General features: G+C 37.8%; 1 protein-coding gene across 1 annotated transcript; it reads right to left on the bottom strand.

Moving 5' to 3' along the window:
* Positions 1–10,648: 10,648 nt before the first annotated feature.
* Positions 10,649–23,289, bottom strand: LOC147362655 (N-acetyllactosaminide alpha-1,3-galactosyltransferase-like 1). Its single transcript, XM_086325470.1, has 5 exons — positions 23,216–23,289; positions 22,175–22,210; positions 17,299–17,346; positions 12,734–12,874; positions 10,649–11,514 (listed from the first exon to the last, which is right to left on the bottom strand). The coding sequence occupies exons 1-5, from the start codon at positions 23,287–23,289 to the stop codon at positions 10,848–10,850; spliced, it is 966 nt and encodes a 321-aa protein (XP_086181596.1). The 3' UTR covers positions 10,649–10,847.
* Positions 23,290–23,694: the final 405 nt, after the last annotated feature.

Below are 23,694 nucleotides of genomic sequence, written 5' to 3'. Positions count from 1 at the left end.
GTCCCCCTCTGGTGACAGGCAGCCAGAGCCAGAAGGAGGCAATCACAGCCCCAGAGAGACATTATCTACAAAACTGTAAGCAGGCTTCTTTGCTAACTAAAACTTCTTGAGGTTCTGGACAGTCAACATCCGCCTGAGAAGGTGCGCCGGTTGTACACCCAGATAACCGAGCAGCTGGGAGGATAAGTCGCAGCAACTGCGCTCGCCAAACACCTCATCACCTGAGCTGCTCAGACCTGGGAAGGGCACAAAATGCAGGCCCAACCGAGTCTGTGCCTCTGAGGACTACCCGAGTGCCTGAACCTGAGCAGCTTAGACCTGGGAGGTGCAAGCAGCTCAGGGCTGGCCACGGATGGTTCCTGGCGGAACAACCTAGAGCCTGAGTAGTGTGGGCAGGGAGGCTACACGCACCGTGAGCGGGGCAGGCTCAGTGTGGCTGAGACACTGCGAGCACACGCCAGTGTTATTTGCAGCGTCCCTACCTCCCCACAGCACGACTGAATAAGTGATCCTTAAAAAAAAAAAAAAAAGGTTTCCACCACCGCCTCCTTTGTATCAGGGTGGAAATCAGACACTGAACAGACCAGCAAACAGAAGAAGCTATAACAGAGGGAACCGCCTTGGAAGTGACAGGCAATAGATTAAAACCCCGTGATTAGTACCGACTACATAAGGAGCCTATAGATCTTGAGAAATATAAGCCAGAACAAGGAACTAGTCGAAAATGAACTGAACCCACAATACCCACAACAACATCAGAGAAAGTCCTATATATATTTTTACTATTTTTATGATCATTCTTTCTTTCTTATTTTTTAATTTTTTTAAAAATTTTAAGTCTTCTATTACTCCTTTAATTTTCACTTTTATAACCTACTATTACTTTGCAAAAAAAAAAAAAGACCCTTTTTTTTTTAAAAAAGCAAACTTCATATATATATTTTTTATAAATTTTGTGACCTTGTTTTTGTTTTTTCTTTTTCTCTTTCTTTCTTTTTTTTTTCTTTTTTTTTTAACATTGTATTTTTGAAATTCCAAACTCTGCTTTAGATTTTTAATTTTAGCTTTTTGGTACTTGTTATCAATTTTATACCTATATTTTTTTTATAACTTTTGTGACTTTTTTTTTTCTCTCTTGCTTTCTCTTCATCTTTTCTTTAACATTGTATTCTTGAAATTCCAAACTCTACTCTAGATTTTTAATTTATGCTTTTTGGTATTTGGTATCAATTTTGTACCTAAATCTTCTTTATAATTTTTGTGACTTTGTTTGTTTTTGTTTTGTTTTGTTTTGTTCCTCTTTCTTTTTCTTCTTCTTTTCTTTAACATTGTATTTTTGAAACTCCAAACTCTACTCTAGATTTTTAACTTTTGCTTTTTGGTATTTGTTATCAATTTTGTACCTATGTTTTCTTTATAATTTTTGTGATTTTTTTTTTCCTTTTTCTTTTTCTCTCTTTGTTTTCCTTCTTCTTTTCTTTAACATTGTATTTTTGGAATTACAAACTCTACTCTAGATTTTTAATTTTTGCTTTTAGGTATTTGTTACCAATTTTGTACCTTTAAGAATCCAATCTTAAGTACCCATTTTTTACTAGGGAGCAAGATTACTGGCTTGACTGCTCTCTCCCCCTTCAGATTCTTCTTTTTCTCCACCAGGTCGCCTGTGTCTCCTCCTTAACCCCTCTCTACTCTACCCAACTCTGTGAATTTCTGTGTGTTCCAGACGGTGGAGAACACTTAGGGAACTGATTACTGGCTGGATCTGTCTCTCTCCTTTTCATTCCCTCCTTTTATCCTCCTGGCCACCTCTGTCTCCTTCCTCCCTCTTCTCTTCTCTGTATAACTCTGTGAACATCTCTGAGCAGTCCAGTTGTGGAGTGCACATAAGGAAGTGATTACTGGTTAGCCTGCTCTCTCCTCTATTGATTCCACCTAATCTCATTCAGGTCACCTCTAACTCCCTCCTCCCTCTTCTCCATGTAATGCTGTGAATCTCTCTGGGTGACCCTCACGGTGGAGAAACTTTTCATCTTTAACCTAGATGTTTTATCAATGGTGCTGTATAGAAGGAGAAGTTTTGAGACTACTGTAAAAATAAGACCAGTAACTAGAAGCAGGAGGCTTAAGTCCAAACCCTGACTCCAGGGAACATTAATTGACAGGAGCTCATCAAATGCCTCCATACCTACACTGAAACCAAGCACCACACAAAGGCCAACAAGCTCCAGGGCAAGACATACCAAGCAAATTCTCCAGCAACACAGGAACACAACCCTGAGCTCCAATATACAGGCTGCCCAAAGTCACCCCCAAACCATAGACATCTCATAACTCATTACTGGACATTTCGTTGCACTCCAGAGAGAAGAAATCCAGCTCCACCCACCAGAACACTGACACAAGCTTCCCTAACCAAGAAACCTTGACAAGCCACCTGTACAAACCCACACACAGTGAGGAAACGCCACAATAAAAAGAACTCCACAAACTGCCAGAATACAGAAAGGACACCCCAAACTCAGCAATTTAAACAAGATGAAGAGACAGATGAATACCCAGCAGGTAAAGGAACAGGTTAAATGCCCACCAAACCAAACAAAAGAGGAAGAGATAGGAAATCTACCTGACAAAGAATTCTGAATAATGATAGTGAAATTGATCCAAAATCTTGAAATCAAAATGTAATCACAGATAAATAGCCTGGAGACAAGGATGGAGAAGATGCAAGAAAGGTTTAACAAGGACCTAGAAGAAATAAAAAGAGTCAATATATAATGAATAATGCAATAAATGAGATCAAAAACACTCTGGAGGCAACAAATAGTAGAATAACACAGGCAGAAGATAGGATTAATGAATTAGAAGATAGAATGGTAGAAATAAATGAATCATAGCGGAAAAAAGAAAAACAAATTAAAAGAAATGAGGACAATCTCAGAGACCTCCAGGACAATATTAAACACTACAACATTCAAATCATAGGGGTCCCAGAAGAAGACAAAAAGAAAGACCATGAGAAAATACTTGAGGAGATAATAGTTGAAAACTTCCCTAAAATGGGGAAGGAAATAATCACTCAAGTCCAAGAAATCCAGAGAGTCCCAAACAGGATAAACCCAAGGTGAAACACCCCAAGACACATATTAATCAAATTAACAAAGATCAAACACAAAAAACAAATATTAAAAGCAGCAAGGGAAAAACAACAAATAACACACAAGGGAATTCCCATAATGATAACAGCTGATCTTTCAATAGAAATTCTTCAAGCCAGGAGGGAATGGCAAGACATACTTAAAATGATGAAAGAAAATAACCTACAGCCCAGATTATTGTACCCAGCAAGGATCTTATTCAAATATGAAGGAGAAATCAAAAGCTTCTCAGACAAGCAAAAGCTGAGAGAATTCAGCACCACCAAACCAGCTCTCCAACAAATACTAAAGGATATTCTCTAGACAGGAAACACAAAAATGGTGTGTAAATTTGAACCCAAAACAATAAAGTAAATGGCAACGGGATCATACTTATCAATAATTACCTTAAACGTAAATGGGTTGAATGCCTCAACCAAAAGACAAAGTCTGGCTAAATCAATACAAAAACAAGACCCCTACGTATGTTGTCAAAAGAGACCCACCTCAAAACAGGGGACACATACAGACTGAAAGTGAAAGGCTGGAAAAAGATTTTCCATGCAAATAGGGACCAAAAGAAAGCAGGAGTAGCAATACTCATATCAGATAAAATAGACTTTAAAACAAAGGCTGTGAAAAGAAACAAAGAAAGACACTACATAATGATCAAAGGATCAATCCAAGAAGAAGATATAACAATTATAAATATATATGCACCCAACACGGGAGCACCACAATATGTAAGACAAATGCTAACAAGTATGAAAGGAGAAATTAACAATAATAGTGGGAAACTTTAATACCCCACTCACACCTATGGATAGATCAACTAAACAGAAAATTAACAAGGAAACACAAACTTTAAATGATACAATAGACCAATTAGACCTAATTGATATCTATAGGACATTTCATCCCAAAACAGTGAATTTCACCTTTTTCTCAAGCGCACACGGAACCTTCTCCAGGATAGATCACATTCTGGACCATAAATCTAGCCTTAGTAAACTCAGAAAAATTGAAATCATTCCAAGCATCTTTTCTGACCACAATGCAGTAAGATTAGATCTCAATTACAGGAGAAAAACTATTAAAAATTCCAACATATAGAGGCTGAACAACACACTGCTGAATAACCAACAAATCACAGAAGAAATCAAAAAAGAAATCAAAATTTGCATAGAAACGAATGAAAATGAAAACACAACAACCCAAAACCTGTGGGACACTGTAAAAGCAGTGCTAAGGGGAAAGTTCATAGCAATACAGGCATACCTCAAGAAATAAGAAAAAAGTCAAATAAATAACCTAACCCTACACCTAAAGCAACTAGAAAAGGAAGAAATGAAGAACCCCAGGGTTAGTAGAAGGAAAGATATCTTAAAAATTAGGGCAGAAATAAATGCAAAAGAAACAAAAGAGACCATAGCATAAATCAACAAAGCCAAAAGCTGGTTCTTTGAGAGGATAAATAAAGTTGACAAACCATTAGCCAGACTCATCAAGAAACAAAGGGAGAAAAATCAAATCAATAAAATCAGAAATGAAAATGGAGAGATCACAACAGACAACACAGAAATACAAAGGATCATAAGAGACTACTATCAGCAACTGTATGGCAATAAAATGGACAACGTGGAAGAAATGGACAAATTCTTAGAAAAGTACAACTTTCCAAAACTGGACCAGGAAGAAATAGAAAATCTTAACACACCCATCACAAGCATGGAAATTGAAACTGTAATCAGAAATCTTCCAGCAAACAAAAGCCCAGGTTCAGATGGCTTCACAGCTGAATTCTACCGAAAATTTAGAGAAGAGCTAACACCTATCCTACTCAAACTCTTCCAGAAAATTGCTGAGGAAGGTAAACTTCCAAACTCATTCTATGAGGCCACCATCACCCTAATACCAAAACCTGACAAAGATGCCACAAAAAAAGAAAACTACAGGCCAATATCACTGATGAACATAGATGCAAAAATCCTTAACAAAATTCTAGCAATAAGAATTCAACAACACATTAAAAAGATCATACACCATGACCAAGAGGGCTTTATCCCAGGGATGCAAGGATTCTTCAATATCCACAAATCAATCAATGTAATACACCACATTAACAAATTGAAAAATAAAAACCATATGATCATCTCAATAGATGCAGAGAAAGCCTTTGACAAAATTCAACATTCATTTATGATAAAAACTCTCCAGAATGCAGGAATAGAAGGAACATACCTCAACATAATAAAAGCTATATATGACAAACCCATAGCAAACATTATCCTCAGTGGTGAAAAATTGAAAGCATTTCCTCTAAAGTCAGGAACAAGACGAGGGTGCCCACTTTCACCATTACTATTCAACATAGTTTTGGAAGTTTTGGCCACAGCAATCAGAGCAGAAAAAGAAGTAAAAGGAATCCAAATTGGAAAAGAAGAAGTAAAACTCTCACTCTTTGCAGATGACATGATCCTCTACATAGAAAACCCTAAAGACTCCACCAGAAAATTACTAGAACTAATCAATGAATATAGTAAAGTTGCAGGATATAAAATCAACACACAGAAATCCCTTGCATTCCTATACATAATAATGAGAAAATAGAAAGAGAAATTAAGGAAACAATTCCATTCACCATTGCAACGAAAAGAATAAAATACTTAGGAATATATCTACCTAAAGAAACTAAAGACCTATATATAGACAACTATAAAACACTGGTGAAAGAAATCAAAGAGGACAGTAATAGATGGAGAAATATACCATGTTCATGGATTGGAAGAATCAATATAGTGAAAATGAGTACACTACCCAAAGCAATTTATAGATTCAATGCAATCCCTATCAAGCTACCAATGGTATTCTTCACAGAGCTAGAACAAATAATTTCACAATTTGTATGGAAATACAAAAAACCTCGAATAGCCAAAGCTATCTTGAGAAAGAAGAATGGAACTGGAGGAATCAACCTGCCTGACTTCAGGCTCTACTACAAAGCCACAGTCATCAAGACAGTATGGTACTGGCACAAAGACAGAAATATAGATCAATGGAACGAAATAGAAAGCCCAGAGATAAATCCACACACATATGGACATCTTATCTTTGACAAAGGAGGCAAGAATATACAATGGATTAAAGACAATCTCTTCAACAAGTGGTGCTCGGAAAACTGGTCAACCACTTGTAAAAGAATGAAACTAGAGCACTTTCTAACACCATACACAAAAATAAACTCAAAATGGATTAAAGATCTAAACATAAGACCAGAAACTATAAAACTCCTAGAGGAGAACATAGGCAAAACACTCTCTGACATACATCACAGCAGGATCCTCTATGACCCACCTCCCAGAATATTGGAAATAAAAGCAAAAATAAACAAATGGGGCCTAATTAAACTTAAAAGCTTCTGCACAACAAAGGAAACTATAAACAAGGTGAAAAGACAGTCTTCAGAATGGGAGAAAATAATAGCAAATGAAGCAACAGACAAACAACTAATCTCAAAAATATACAAGCAACTCCTGCAGCTCAATTCCAGAAAAATAAATGACCCAATCAAAAAATGAGCCAAATAACTAAATAGACATTTATCCAAAGAAGACATACAGATGGCTAACAAACACATGAAAAGATGCTCAACATCACTCATTATCAGAGAAATGCAAATCGGAACCACTATGAGGTACAATTTCACGCCAGTCAGAATGGCTGTGATCCAAAAGGCTACAAGCAATAAATGCTGGAGAGGGTGTGGAGAAAAGGGAACCCTCTTACACTGTTGGTGGGAATGCAAACTAGTACAGCCACTATGGAGAACAGTGTGGAGATTCGTTAAAAAACTGGAAATAGAACTACCTTATGATCCAGCAATCCCACTGTTGGGCATACACACTGAGGAAACCAGAATTGAAAGAGACACGTGTACCCCAATGTTCATCGCAGCACTGTTTATAATAGCCAGGACATGGAAGCAACCTAGATGTCCATCAGCAGATGAATGGATAAGAAAGCTGTGGTACATATACACAATGGAGTATTACTCAGCCATTAAAAAGAATACATTTGAATCAGTTCTAATGAGGTGGATGAAACTGGAGCCTATTATACAGAGTGAAGTAAGCCAGAAAGAAAAACACCAATACAGTATGCTAATGCATATATATGGAATTTAGAAAGATGGTAACAATAACCCTGTATACGAGACAGCAAAAGAGACACAGATGTATAGAACAGTCTTTTGGACTCTGTGGGAAAGGGAGAGGGTGGGATGATTTGGGAGAATGGCATTGAAATATATATAATATCATATATGAAACGAGTCGCCAGTCCAGGTTCGATGCACGATACTGGATGCTTGGGGCTGGTGTACTGGGACGACTCAGAGGGATGGTATGGGGAGGGAGGAGGGAGGAGGGTTCAGGATAAGGAACACATGTATACCTGTGGCAGATTCATTTTGATATATGGCAAAACCAATACAATACTGTAAAGTTAAATAAAATAAAATTTTAAAAATTGTAAAAAATAAATTAATTCAAAAAATAAAGTGGGCTATTTTATTTCATAGTTCTTTCCTCACTTCATTTGCTCACATGTTGTTATAAACAGCAAGAAGGAAGCTTAAAAATCTCTTTATAAAACCAAGCTTATCAGGTACATGTTCTGTTCTCCATATAACTGGAGGGGGCAATGTTGTCATGCTTTCGGTCTCTACATAACAAAGATCTCCCTTCCTACAGTTTCCAGTAATATGTTCCTCACTTCCTTTTGAGCTCTCACTGACAGCATAGTCAAAGTTCACATTTCTACCAACAGTCTGTTCAGATAAATATGGGTTCTGTCATGTGCTGGGAAATCTTCCCAGCTTCCATCCACTATCTAGTTCCTAAATCACTCCATAATTTTAGAATTTTTAGTGTCATTATCCCCACTTTCAGGTACGGTATCTGTATTAGTTATCTATTGCTGTTCAACAAATTACCCCAGAACTTAATGTCTTAAAGCAACACATTTTTATTATCTCACAGTTTCTGGATTCAAGGATCTGGGCACGGTTTCTTCTTCTTGGTCTCTCACAAGGCTGCAATTAAGGTATTAACTGAAGATAAGGTCACATGTGAAGACTCAACGGGGGAAAGATTTGCTTTGAAACTGACATGGTTGTTGGCAGAATTCAGTTTCTTGAGGGTTGTTGGACTGAGGGCCTCAGTTTCTTTCTAGCTGTTGGTTGATGACTGCCCTTGATTCTTTGCTGAGAAAGTCTCTCCAATATTTCAACTTGATTAATCAAAGACAGCAAGAAAGAGGGTCTGCTCAGTAAAATCGAAATCACAACCTTATGTAACCTCATCATGGGATGGACACCCCATCATCTTTGTCATATTGTATAGGTTGGAAGGAAGTCACTACATTTAGCTCATACTGCAGGTGGGTGGGGTGGGTGGCGGGCAGTACATAAGGGCATGAATACCAGGATATGGGGATCATTGGAGACCATCATAAGAGACTGCTACAGTCATCATCATTATTCCTACAGTTTTAGTGTTTTTAATAACCAATAATTCTTATCTTTTATAGACTATTTACTAAGACTCAGTTTTTTTCCCATAAAAGAGGCTTAAAATAATGACTTATTTTTGACTTTAGAACCTCCAGTTCTTACAACTATGCTGTAATGCCTCACTAATTTATGGAAACAGTGGATATGACTACCTAAAGATTCTTTGTTGTTCAGTTGTCCAGTCATCTGACTCTTTACAACCCCATGGACCACAGCATGCCAGGCTTCCCTGATTCTTTGTTGTTCAGTTGTCCAGTCATCTGACTCTTTACAACCCCATGGACCACAGCATGCCAGGCTTCCCTGTCCTTCACCATCTCCCGGAACTTGCTCAAACTCATGTCCATTGAGTCGGTGATGCCATCCAACCATCTCATCCTCCATCATTCCCTTCTCCTGCCTTCAATCTTTCCCAGCATCAAGGTCTTTTCCAATGAGTCAGCTCTTCCCATCAGGTGACCAAAGTACTGGAGCTTCAGCTTCAGCATCAGTCCTCCCAGTGAATATTCAGGGTTGATTAAAGATTATTATGGAGGTGATAACTCCCTTTTCTGAACCATCATACTATTTTAGCCATGTCTTCCTTATGAGTTTTTGGTACTTTTGAACTTGTTGAAAGAGATATTTGTAGTTAGTTTTATCTCCCATGCTAGACTGTAGGCTGCTTGAAGGCACATTATACATTTCTGAAACATTCTTTCTATTCCCGATGGCATCTAATATATTTACCATGAAATTAAGTAGATACATAACTTTTTAAAAAATAAAATTCTTGTAGCATTTTAAAAAATGAACTCAACGTCTTTGCAACAATAAAAGTAAGATACATATTAGTTAGAATGTCTCTAGCCCACCTAAGTTTAATCAGGTACTAGACAGACTGAAGAGAAGGCAATGGCAACCTAATCCAGTACTCTTGCCTGGAAAATCCCATGGAAGGAGGAGCCTGGAAGGCTGCAGTCCATGGGGTCGCTAAGAGTCAGGCACAACTGAGCGACTTCATTTTCACTTTTCACTTTCATGCATTGGAGAAGGAAATGGCAACCCACTCCAGTGTTCTTGCCTGGAGAATCCCAGGGACAGAGAAGCCTAGTGGGCTGCCCTCTATGGGGTCGCATAGAGTCGGACATGACTGAAGTGACTTAGCAGCAGCAGCAGCAGATAGACTGAATACTAATTCAGCAGATTAATCACAAGCAATATATATCTCAACACTAAAAACTTGAGTAAGTAATTGAATGAGTTGACAATTTTTTTTTTCCCTTACACCTATCCCTGGGCTTCCCTGGTGGTCCAGTGGTTAAGAATCTGCCTTGCAAGGCAGGGGACACTGGTTACATCCCTGATCTGGGGAGATTTTACAGGCCCGTGAGCCACAACTACTGAGCCAGTGCTCTAGAGCGCATGCTCTACAACAGGAGAGGCCACCACAATGAGAAGCTCTTGCACCAAAACTAGAGAGGAGCCCCACTCGCTGCAACTGGAGAAAGCCCACATGCAGCAAAGAAGACCCGAAAGTGCAAGTGAAGTTGCTCAGTCGAGTCGACTCTTTTCAACCCCATGGACTGTAGCCTGCCAGGCTCCTCTGCTCATGGGATTTTCCAGGCAAGAATACTAGAGTGCCATTTCCTTCTCTAGGGGATCTTCCCAACCTAGGGATGGAACCCGAGTCTCCCGCACTGCAGGCAGACTCTTTACCATCTGAGCCACCAAAGAAGACCTAATGCGTTCAAAAATAAAAATAATCAATTTAAAAAAATATCCCATAGGTTATTTATGTGTGTATCTATCCAGTTATTTATCTATCCTTCTATTTTTATTTTTTGAACTAGAATCTGGATGTGTTTCTTCATAAAACATTTGTTTTATGCCTCCAAAATATTTCTACATTTATAATATATATCTATAACTAAATCATATATAACATCATCACTATGCATTAACATTAGTTAATATTCATTTATTTGTAATCCAGCATAAGTTATATTTAGGTGGTTCAAAGTTGGAAGGAGAAAAACAGTTTATTTTGGAAGATTGCACATTTTTCTAATTTCCTAAAACTGAAAATTTTAATGAGTCTCATATTTGAGGAATTATTGTAATGAAGTTGTTAATCCACAAACCCACTAATGCAACCATCAAATATTTTTTGACTGCCATGCTATCTTGACACATTTAATTTGCGGAGGGGTTCTAAAACTTGGATCCCAATTGTATTCTGGTGATAATAACTTAGTTGGTTTCTTGATAAAAAGATATTTGTTTAGGTGATGTTCATATATGCTGCTAAGTTGATTTTCAATGTCTTGAATAACTCCTTTCTGATATTCTTCAATGAGTTTTAAAACCTCCTCAACTGTGCCACCAAAAATTGCACTATGGTAGTAGAAATCTCCCTCTTCAAAAGGGATGAAAGCTGCTGATTTACTTCTTCTCTCGTAAGGGAAAGTGTCACCATCTTTAAAATACCACCATGCACTAAGTTGAGCTACAGATTTTCCCAGGGTTTCCACTCCAAAATCGTCCTTGAAGATCTGGTCTGCATTCATAACGAAGAGAAAGTTGACTTCATACTGGATGTGTGATATGATGTAGTTAAATAAGTTCATCATGTATGTGAAATAAAAATCTTTCTCTATACCACTTTTGACCAATAAAAATAGTTTAAATGTTCGAAGGGGACCTAACACTATGGAAGGCATGGTGGAGAAGCCATCCAGCAAGATGTAAAAGATAACATTGTAGCCAAACATGAAGTGCTTATTTGCAGATTGGATGAACTCAGTCAAGCTCTGATTTGAAAACCTGTGAAACATGAAGAACAAACAAACACATAACAAAAAAGACTTATTTTGCTGGAAATCATCAGGAAATTACCTGTCATTTAAACATGCTAACATCGCTTCAGTCATGTGCAACTCTTTGTGACCCTATGGACTGTAGCCCACCAGCAGACTTCTCTGTCCAGGGGGAGTCTCTAGGCAAGAATACTGGAATGGGTTTGAAACCATGTGCAAATCCCTGCATCCTTGTCTTTTGAAGTAAACTGCTGACTCAAGAGTTAATGACTGGGAAATGTGAAGATGTGGAAGCAAAGAATAGCTGTTGGGCTAAGGAACTGGTAACAATTTAGACTATAATTCTGCTACATAACAATCACCAAATCCTCAGTTTCCTGAAAGATATAAAGGCATGACACACATTCCTAAGTTGTTTTTATAGGAAGCAGAACCCCCTCCAGATGAAAACTGCTGACCACAAGAACATAGACCCTAGACTGGTTGAGGCAGGTTGATGATGCTTGAAACTTCACCTTAATGGCCAACCAATCCAAGACTTGTCCACAAGCTGATCACGCTTTGCTCCTTGAACACTATAAAACTCCTTACTACCCCCTCCAAGGTGGGGCACATGGCCTTCAGGGCATGAGCCCACTGGGTCCCCCTTTGCCTGGCAAAGCAATAAAAGCTACTCTTTTCTTCTTCACTCAAAATTCTGTCTCCTTGTTTCTATTTGGCACAGGTGAACAGAGGCCGAGTTTAGGCAACAGGTTGCCACGCCCTGTTCCAGGGGATCTTTCCAACCCAGGGATCAAACCCACGTCTTTTATGTCTCCTGTATTTGCCAATAGCAAAATGGGTTCTTTACCACTAGCACCATCTGCAAAGCCCATCGTTGTTGCTTAAGAACCATCAATAGGTAAGGGTAGAGCAGTTGGGTCTAAAACTTAAATGTATTGGTTAGTGAAAGAGAATGTAGTGATCTTGTGGGCCTGAGAAGAACCATCGAGTTTGTTGTGAAAACTAACTGGATATAAATGAAAAGATTCCCACATAGTATTAAGGATTCAGATATGGCTGAAGAAAATAACCACTAAAAATAATTACACTGTCAGCCAGAAATAATGGTTAGAGCTATTCATAAATAGTTCTCTAAATGTAGAAAGTCTATGGGTGCTTGTTTATCCACATTTCTTCCCAAAATTAAAAAAAAAAAAAAGTGACTATTAATTAGTAGTGCCTACTTTCCAGGAACACATATTATAGCCAAGCCTATGGTGATGTTCAGCCTTTTGTAGTATTTTTCCAGGACCGGTCTATTGTAAGTTCCTTCCCATATGACTGGAGCAAGCCAGTTGGTTGTTGTTATTACATCAGGACGTTTTCTGTTGAACAGACAAGAAACAAATCAATCAGGTACCACTTTATTATGAGAGGAAAGGTTGTTGTCCAAGTGATAATAACTAATGATTATCAAGTGCCTACTATGTTCCTGGAATGGTGATAAAGTGCTTTGCTTTTTCCATTACTCATTTAATCCTTGCAATGCCCTATAAGTTCCATTATCATCCCTATTTTTCATATGAGGGAATTTAAGTCACAGATTTGTTGGGTAAATTACTCAGTATCACACAGCTAATAAATGGCAGAGTCAGGCTTCAAGATCAGCCCCAGGCTTCCAAATCTTTACTTCAGTCCTTACGCCATACTGATTTTTAAGCCCAGGGACTTTTTCCTTCGAGCTCTGTGAAAGTGAAAGTCACTCAGTCATGTCCAACTCTTTGTGACCCCATGTACTATACAGTCCATGGAATTCTCCAGGCCAGAATACTGGAGTGGGTATTCTTCTCCAGGGGATCTTCCCATACCAGGGATCAAACCCAGGTCTCCCACATTGCAGGTGTATTCTTTACCAGCTGAGCCACCAGAGCTCTGACTACAACTTAAACTAAAGTAGCCCAGTGTCTGAACATTTCTCTGATTGTTCCTAAAGCAGACAGCACCACTATCTCCTTATATTGCCCCCCAACCCCCAACTTGTCCTTTCCTTTTTCTTCCTCCTCTTTTCCTAGAAGATCAAAGGATTCTCTTTTCATTTCTCCTTAATGCTAGGCCCCCATCACTGCCACCTGGAAGAAAATGTGATTAGTTCATAAAGGAAGAATGATATTGGACTTGCTTGTAATAATAACAAAATGACAGCAGAAGCCACAGTATTCATAATAAATATTTTGGCTGGAGGCAGGGTGTTAAACTATTAAAGTCAATTAAGACCTTTCATTTTGGAAGGAACTGAATACAAAGTGAGAAGCTATTTTGCTATTAGTGATCACAGGTTTTAATCAGAAACAGACCCATTATGGTTAGGATATGTAGACCCTTAATGGTATATTAGTTATAATATAATAACAAATTCTTCAAAACTGCCCCTATTACTGTTTTAGCTTATACATTTGTCTATTTTGTATACATTTGAACCCTCCCTGTTTTTAAAATTAATAGTCAGTCACTTCTATTTGGCTCATAAGTCTCAGACTCTATCTTAAAACTGGCCAGATGTAGCCTTGTCACAATTTCTAAGTGATAATACTTAGAAATTAGGCTACAGATGTGAATCAGTGTCTGTTTGAGACAATGAAAGGGTTTGAAGATTCTCTCTTTCCTCATTAGATCAAAGATTTGCTGCCCGAATGAAAGAAAAAAGCATCTCTGAAAGCAGAAAGCAATCAAAAACATGTGTTTAGAAATTGTTTGATAAAACAGAAGAGGAAGAAGAGTCATTAGATTTATTGTGGTCATTAAATCAGATTTAGACTATTGGTACTAAACTCTTCCCCTGAGAGGCAAATCTGGCCAGAGGACATCCTCTGAAAGGTGGACAAGATGACCTGCCTCCAAATGTTAGCCACATGCCTTGTCTGGCCTCCCTTGTGGCTGGCTTAGTGTCTGTATAGAGTGAGGCCCCAGATACTTGGATTCCAGTGGAGTTTATGTATGGACTCAATGACATGAATATTTCCCAGCAATAAGTGCCAACTTTGAGTTGTGAATAATAGTATGTGAATAATATACACATATACATAATTACACATGTGTATCCAGACTTTTAAAATCTTGTTTTACAATAATGAAACAATGCACATTTATCTGGACTTTGATTTTCTTACTCAATACAACCTTGTGAAAATCCTTCCAGGTTTTTCTGCACAGGTTCTTATTCATTTTTAACGGCTGCATAATATTCCACAATGTGGAATATAGCCATTTCCTTATGGATAGGTATTTATTTTATTTCTGGAATTTTTCTCACTATGAAAAATGATACAGTAAACTTTCTTAATCTTGTATCTTATGTATCATTGCTGTTATTTTTATCAGCTAGTCCTATAAGTAGGATTCCTGTTTATGTGTGTTCATTTTTATTAGATGTTATCCAGCTGGGTTTTTTTAAGTTTTATTTATTATTATTATTACTATCATTTTGGCCACATGGCACAGCTTGTGGGATCTTAGCTTCCTGACCAGGGATTGAACCTGGGTCTATGGCAGTGAAAGAACCAAATCTTAACCACTGGACCTCCAAGGAATTTCTGGTCATTTCATTTTAGACTGCAAGCCAGTATATGATGCTTAATAATAAATCACAAACCCTCTAATTAAAGAATGCCTTCTACCATTATTACCATTACTACCAATATTATTACAAATATTATGTAATGGTTTGTTGTGTTATGAAAGTGCTATCATTTCAATCAGTCAAGATGTTTCATGTATTATTCTACAAATACTGAGTGTCTACTATGTATAGGATTTTTTTTTCTAGGTACATTCTATTGGGAGAGGCAGATACTAAATGAATAAACCTGCCAATAAGTATTATGTCAGAAGTTGATGAGTGCAATGGAGAAAAATAAAGCAGAGTGAAGGGAAAAGGGAATGGGAGGTGCCATTTTATATGAGTAGTTGGAGAAGGCATCACTGATAAAACAACATTGAGTGGAATCCTGATGGAAGTGAGAAAATGAGCCATTTAACTACACAGAGGAAAACAGAACATGCAAAGGCCCTGAGGTGAGAACCTACTTGGTGTATCTGTGCAACATCAAGGAGGCCAGGGGTGGAGTGAGGGAGACAAATGTTGAAGATGTTGGGCAGCTATTTTACCCATAAATTTTTTCTATTTTAAACTCTTTGAACTCCTCGGAAAGGTATCTTAAAAGAGTATTAGTTCTTTATGTTCATAACAGCAAAAACCTCAAAACAGTTCAAGTGCCCTTTGACCAAGCAGTATATGAACAAACTGTGGTATATTTCCACAGTCAGTTATTATGCAGCCATCAAAATGAATGACAGTGATATGCAAATTGGTGATGAATTTTAGCAATCTAATTTTAAGGGAAAAAATAAGTCCTGGAAGATTATATACATCATGGTATCCTGGGTATAAAATCATAAACAACTAAAATTTTAAAATTGACTTCCCAGAATACACTTGGAAGATTAAAATTTACACTTAAAAAAAGAATGCAAGAGGATGATGAACCAGGATTCAGGATTGTGGTTATTTCAAGGGGTAGGGCAAGGAGATAGAGTGGGGGTATTAAAAAGGACACAAGCTAGATACTGAAGTTATTATTGTTGCTGTTTAGTTGCTGAGACGTTTCCAAACTTTTGTGACCCCATAGACTGTAGCCCTCCAGGCTCCTCTGTCCGTGGGATTTCCCCAAGTAAGAATACTGGAGTGGGTTGCCATTTCCTTCTCCAGGGTATCTTCCCAGCCCAGGAAGACTGAACCCGTGTCTCCTGCATTGGCAGATGGATTCTTTACCACTGAACCATCACAGGAAAGCCCTGTTGAAGTTATAGAACTTGTAATTTTTGCTTCATTAAAAATAAGCAAAAAAAAACACACAAATAAAGTGAATTTTGCGTGAATAATGATGAGAGTGAGTCATGAAGCAAGGATTATTATTAATCTAATTCTCTGCAACTGCAATCCATTAAAAATATAAATACAAAAAAGAGATGAAATATAAACAAATAATATACATAGAGAATGCTCAAATTCAGTAAGGATTACAGAAATACAAATGGAATGGAGATATTTCAATTAAGCTTTGCAAGTTACAAAATGTTTTCCACTCCATTAACATTTATCCTCTATAGATTAGAAAATAAATAGTATAACTATTAAAGGGCAATTTAGCAACCTAAAGCAATATTTTAAATGTTTATATCCTCTTAAACTAATGACTCCATGATGGTAATTTATCTTATAGATAAATTCACACAGCAGTTAACAAAAATATATGTACAAGGTTATTCATTGAAATATTACTTACAATAGCCCCCAAGTTGCAAACAATATAAAACCGACAGGAAATGGTTAATAATTAAATTATTGTATACAGCCATTATAAAGATTTCCCCCTGAATGTTAATGCCAAAATCAAGAGGAGTTATTAATGACATTTTTCAAGCTGTTACTAAAGAGATTTTTTTCCCCTAATAAAACCAGGAATGTTAAACCAGACAACAGCTTTCTCATTATGACACTTAATTGCCTAATTCTTGATAAATAGGTCCTAGGATTGTATATAAAAACTTTTAAAAGTGAAAAATCCAAGTCCTGGAAACCTCCCAGTTTAGCTACAATTTGATGATGAAAAAAAAAAAAAACTCCGCATTCAAATAGAATTATATTTATACTATTATTATGTTATTTTAATATAATGTTATTACATTATTAATGCATTATTATAATTTTATATTATTGTTATTATTTTTGAGTAAAATTTTTGGTTCTTACTTAGGATTAAACCAGTCTGAGAGCTGAGGTTCTTCTGTTTCTTGATCCCTAGGTACAAAATGAAAATCATGTAAGAGTAATCTGCTCACTCAACAAATTCATGTTGCTGGTTCTATAACTATGAACATTTAGATCACCTCCTGTCCTCAGGAAGCTGATAGAGGAGCAGGAAAGATGGTAAGAAAGATAAGTACTAATGGGGAAAACAGATCTCCATGAGAGCATATAAATAGGGCATCCAGCCTAAATTTGGGGTTAAGAGAAAACCAATTGTAGAAGAAATATGTAAATTGAGTCTGAAATAATAAGGGTTACTCTAGGAAAGTGGTGTAGGGTGAAGAGGTTATGACCAAGGGCAGAAAGGCAAGGAACAGTATTGGTTGGGGGGAGGGGATATATTTTAAAAATTAACAGAGCCAGAAAATAATGCATATTCATAGAAAATGCAGATTTAATTTATCAAACATTACTACCTTATTATGTGATAAATACTCTCATGTTTTAAAATAAAGGAGTTGGAGTAGGGGTCTGGATGTTCATATTTGACTTCCACTTAAAGATAGGCTACACTAAGGTTTTATTATACTTTTAAGTTAATTACATAATTAACAAGGTTATGAGGGGACTTCTCTTTCATAAACTGGGAATTTTTGTAAAATAAGAATAACTTTTAGTTTCCTGTGCTTCCATAAAAATGGAATAATTTTCCCTATTTTCCCTAATTTTTCCTAATTTTCCCTATTTCTACCCCTAAGTATACAAGAAAGATCTTAATCACCTAGATAATGATGATGATGTGGTCACTCACCTAGAGCCAGACATCCTGGAGTGTGAAGTCAAGTGGGCTTTAGGAAGCATTACTATGAACAAAGCTAGTGGCGGTGATGGAACTCCGCTGAGCTATTTCAAATCCTAAAGATGATGCTGGTAAATTGCTACCCTCAATATTTCAGCAAATTTGGAAAACTCAGCAGTGGCCACAGGTCTGGAAAAGGTCAATTATTCCAATCCCAAAAGACAATGCCAACTGAGAACTTCCAGATGTACAAGCTGAGTTTAGAAAAGGCAAAGAGATCAAATTGCAAACATTCGTTGGATCATAGAGAAAGTATTCTTGCCTGGAGAATCCCATGGACAGAGGAGCCTGGCAGGCTACAGTCCACAAGGTTGCAAAGAGTTGGACTTGACTGAAGTGACTTAGCAAACATGCATGCCAAATGTATGATGCAAAATGCGGGGCTGGATGAATCACAAGCTGGAATGAAGATGGCCAGGAGAAATATCGACAACCTCAGATGTGCAGATGATACCATTCTAATGGCAGAAAGTGAAGAGGAACTAAACAGCCTCTGGATAAAGATGAAAGTGGAGTGTGACAAAGCTGGCTTAAAACTCAGCATTAAAAAAACCAAGATCATGGCATCCAGTCCCATCACTTCATAGCAAATAGAAGGGGGAAAAGTGGAAGCAGTGACAGATTTTCTTTTCTTGGGCTTCAAAATCACTGCAGACATTGACTATAGCTGTAAAACTAAAAGACACATGCTCCTTGGAAGAAAAGCTATAACAAACATAGACAGCATATTAAAGAGCAAAGACATCACTTTGTCAACAAAGGTCCGTATCAGTTCAGTACAGTTCAGTCGCTCAGTCATGTCCTACTCTTTCCAACCCATGGACTGCAGCACGCCAGGCCTCCCTGTCCATCACCAACTCCCAGAGCTTATTCAAACTCATGTCCATCGAGTCGGTGATGCCATCCAACCATCTCATCTTCTGTCGTCCCCTTCTCCTCCTGCCTTCAATCTTTTCCAACATCAGGGTCTTTTCAAATGAGTTAGTTCTTCACATCAGGTGGCCAAAGTATTGGAGTTTCAGCTTCAGCATTAGTCCACTCAATGAATATTCAGAACTTATTTCCTTTAGGATGGACTGCGTTGGATCTCCTTGCAGTCCAAGGGACTCTCAAGAGTCTTCTCCATAACCACAGTTCAAAAGCATCAGTTCTTCGGTGCTCAGCTTTCTTTATGGTCCAACTCTCACACCCATACATGACTACTGGAAAAACCATAGCTTTGACTAGACAGATCTTTGTTGGTAAAGTAATGTCTCTGCTTTTTAATATGCTGTCTAGGTTGGTCATAGCTTTTCTTCCAAGAAGCAAGTTTCTTTTAATTTCATGGCTGCAGTTACCATTTTCAGTGATTTTGGACCCCCCCAAAATAAAGTCTGTCACTGTTTCCATTGTTTCCCCATCTATTTGCCATGAAGTGATGGGTCTGGATAACATGATCTTGGTTTTCTGAATTTTGAGTTTTAAGCCAACTTTTTCACTCTCCTCTTTCACTTTCATCAACAGACTCTTTAGTTCTTCTTTACTTTTTGCCATAAGTGTCATCTGCATATCTGAGATTATTGATATTTCTCCTGGCAATCTTGATTCCAGCTTGTGCTCCATCCAGCCAGGCATTTCACATGATGTACTCTGCATGTAAGTTAAATAAGCAGGGTGACAATATACAGCCTTGATGTACTCCTTTCACAATTTGGAACCAGTGTTTTTCCATGTCCACTTCTAACTGTTGCTTCTTGACCTGCATACAGATTTCTCAGGAGGCAGGTAAGGTGGTCTGGTATTCCCATCTCTTTAAGAATGTTCCACTGTTTGTTGTGATCCACACACTCAAAGACTTTGGTGTAGTCAATAAAACAGAAGTAGATGTTTTTTCTGGACCTCTCTTGCTTTTTGGATCATCCAGCATATGTTGGCAATTTGATCTCTGGTCCCTCTGCCTTTCCTAAATCCAGTTTGAACATCTGGAAGTTCACGGTTCGTGTACTGCTAAAGCCTGGCTTGGAGAATTTTGAGCTTTACTTTGCTAGCATGTGAGATGAGGTCCAAAAGCTATGGTTTTTCTGATAGTCATATACGGATGAGAGAGTTGGACCATAAAGAAGGCTGAGCACTGAAGAACTGATGGTTTTGAGTTGTGGTTCTGGAGAAGACTCTTGAGAGTCCCTTGGACAGAAAGGAGATCAAACCAATCAATCCTAAAGGAAATCAACCCTGAATATTCATTAAAGGACTATTGCTGAAGCTGAATCTCCAATACTTAGGTCACCTGATGCAAAGAGCCAACTCATTGGTAAAGACCCTAATGCTGGGAAAGGTTGAAGTCAAAAGGAGAAGGGGGTGGCAGAGGATGAGATGACGAGATAGCATCACCAAATCAATGGACTTGAATTTAAGCAAACTCTGGCAGACAATGGAAGGCAGGGAAACCTGGTGTGCTGCAGTCCACGGAGCTGCAAAGTGTCAGACACAACTTAGCAATCGAACAACAACCACCCTTAAAAATAGCAAGACACCCTGGACATTGTTTATAAAGCAAACAAAAGAAGACTCTGAAAGCAAAGAAGGCAGTTCAGGCAGGCACCCCAGAACTCAAGCATTGCCATGGCAGTGAGTTCCCTGGGTTTTCTACCATAGGTATTCCAGAGTCCAAGAGAAGCCAGTAACCCAGAAATGTCAATGGGTATAAACACAAAAAAAACCTTGGAAAAGCCTGCTCTTTACAATTAAAGGACCAGGAAAAGGGCAGCCTAGCAAGACAGAAAACTCTGAGACTACTCACTCTACTCCAGCCCAGTACAACAGAATAACTGTGGCCCCATATCCACCCCTCCAGCAAAGACCAAGTGAAGAGCTAAAACTTCCATGCTTGCCAGACTGTATGAGGCCTCCCTCCCCTCCTCACTGCTGTAGTGGGGGTTAGAACCTTCACCACTGCTTAGCAGCGTGGCCATCTTCCTGTGGTCAGTGTCAGTGGAGACCATGTAAGGAACCTAAACTCTCAACCCCACTCATTAGTAACAAGGAGTTGAGACTCTTCCTACACGAACAAGGAGGCAGAGTTGAGAACCTGAAACCTCAAGCTGGAGCAGTATCAGAGAATGCCTCTGAAAATGCAAGATTTAAATAAAAATATAAATTTGGTGCTCCTAGGATTCAGGGAGAGTCGGGGAGAGGAATTGGCTATGAGTATAAATTGTAGCTCAGAGGAGATCTTTGTGGTGATGGAATAGTTTTGTATTTTGATTTTCTGTGGTGGTTACATGAATCTACAAGTGGGATAAAATGTCATATAATTATATACATACATTGTCCCAACATTGATTTCCTGTTTTGTTATTGAATTGAATTGTTATTGAGTGTAAGATGTGACACTGGGGGAAATTGGATCAAAGGTATGTGTAACTTCTTTATACTATCTTTCCAACCCCTGTGAATCTATAATTATTTCAAAATCAAATATTAAAGAACATTTTAAAGTGTATCTTTTGACACTTCCTAGATGTTTTTAACTGAAGTTATTTCCTTATAGGACTGCTCAAGATTTGTGCTATTTCAAAATACAAATTGTCCAACTTTATTAAAAACTATACAGTGACAAGTGGAGAACTTTAAAAAAAAAAGTTGTTTTTAAGGTTGGTTTCACTAATTTCTTGGGTCCTACACAATGGTTAATGGTAGAAAACATGATTGACTAAAAAGGGCTGTCCATCTAAAGAAAAATATCATCCTGGACAAAGATACATACTTAAACCATAGAAAATGTCAAAAACTTATCTGGTTTAAGCAAATGAGTGTGTCAAGTGAGCAAAATTGGAAGATATTCATGCAAACTCGTCTGCATGCATATATGTGTGTGCATAAAATATTTCTGAACTGATGCCTCCACATTTGTCAGCGTTGCCTCCAGAGAGGTCAGTCTAGTTTTCTGGTCTTTCTGACGGCCACTACCATTAGAACCCACTTGACTCCAGTTTGCCCTCCATGCAGTTTGTATGGTACTTATAGAAAAAAGATTCTTACCTGCAGTAATCTATCTTCTCTAGGTTCTTCTTTATTCTTTGGATACAAGATAAAAAGGCATTTTAGTGTTAAATTTGAAAAATTGCCGTTGCAATTGAATAACCAAAAAAATCTAAAATTCAGATCCTTTCATTCACTCACTTGTTAGCCAGATAATTACTAAGTATCTACTATATGCCAGGCACAATGCTCCTATTCTGGAATACATGGCATCTCCTTCTAACATGATATTACAGTTCTGAAATCCAGGCCTGCAATGAGCTTATGGTCTATTATTTCCTTTTTGAGCAAGCACATTATCTTCAAAAGGATGATATTAATACTCTTACAAGTGACCACAAGTCCTTTCTGTTAAGGCACAATACCTCTAAAGGGCAAATAACACACAGAACACAAAACCAAAGCAGTAGGGTTCATTTTAAAAGGTATTAGCTGTCACAGTTCAGCTGATTGTCAAATAGCGCCAGGAGCGTTGCATTGCTCCTTTTAAAAGGATCATGAAAAGAAGCCCATGGAGGAGGAAAGGATTTGAATTTTTTGTGAGAATTTTAGCAGATTAACTAATTTATTTCTCAGTATAGCGTGTTTCTGTAGGAGGTTACTTTGAGTCTTTTTCTGTTAGAAGGATTATTGATATAACTTAAAGTGTGTCTAAAATAGCCCCCTAACACTCTCAATCCTCTCATCTTGCATAATTTCTTTCTTATAGTGTTATGACATAAAATACAATGCTCCTGACATTATGTTAAATATTTCTTTGCTTACTGTCCATCTCCTCCACCTAGAATGTAAAGCTTCATGAGTGGTAACTTTGTGTTGTTCCTGAGTACTAGGGCCTGGCACAAAGGAGACACTCAATAAATAGCTGTTGAATGTTGAAAAATGAAAGATTCATGTATTTATGATTTTATTTGTTCCCCAAAGGGAAAGTAACTCCTGATTAATTTAGGGAATATTTGTTAATAGTTTTTGAACAACACTCAGCATTTTAGATCAACTCTGCCAGTTAACTATAATAACTCATCAGTCTATTGTATTTACTGAGAACGATGCATAATCAACAGCAAGGATAAAGCCAATGCAATCAATAACAGCAGTTTCCATTTGGTATTCATTGTCTCCTAGAAAAGAAAGAGGAGAAAAAGTTTTTTGCGGAGTAGAAAACAACTTTCTTGCCATCTTCTAATAACATATTAATTTGCGGAAATTTGGCCATCAGTCCAAGTGTCTGATTCCAGAATGCTCAGCATTAGGCAGAAAGCCAACCTGAGTCAGGAAAACCACCTATTGTGTTTGAAGTACTGGAGAAATCACCCATAAGGTGAGCCCTTTAGGCGGGATTCATTTTAGATTAGGTGCAAAGGTCCTGTGATGTTCTTTTCATAAGTAAATTTGCTCAGTCGTGTCCAACTCTTTGTGACCCCATGGACTATACAGTCCATGGAATTCTCCAGGACAGAATACTGGAGTGGGTAGCCTTTCCCTTCTCCAGGAGATCTTCCCAATGCAGGGATCAAATC

This window comes from Bos grunniens, chromosome 11, assembly GCF_055505025.1.
Source record: "Bos grunniens cultivar Pamir isolate PY7600 chromosome 11, Bosgru_T2T1.0, whole genome shotgun sequence".
In the NCBI taxonomy this organism is placed as follows: Eukaryota; Metazoa; Chordata; class Mammalia; order Artiodactyla; family Bovidae; genus Bos; species Bos grunniens.
This window is presented reverse-complemented; position numbering and strand designations above follow the sequence as displayed.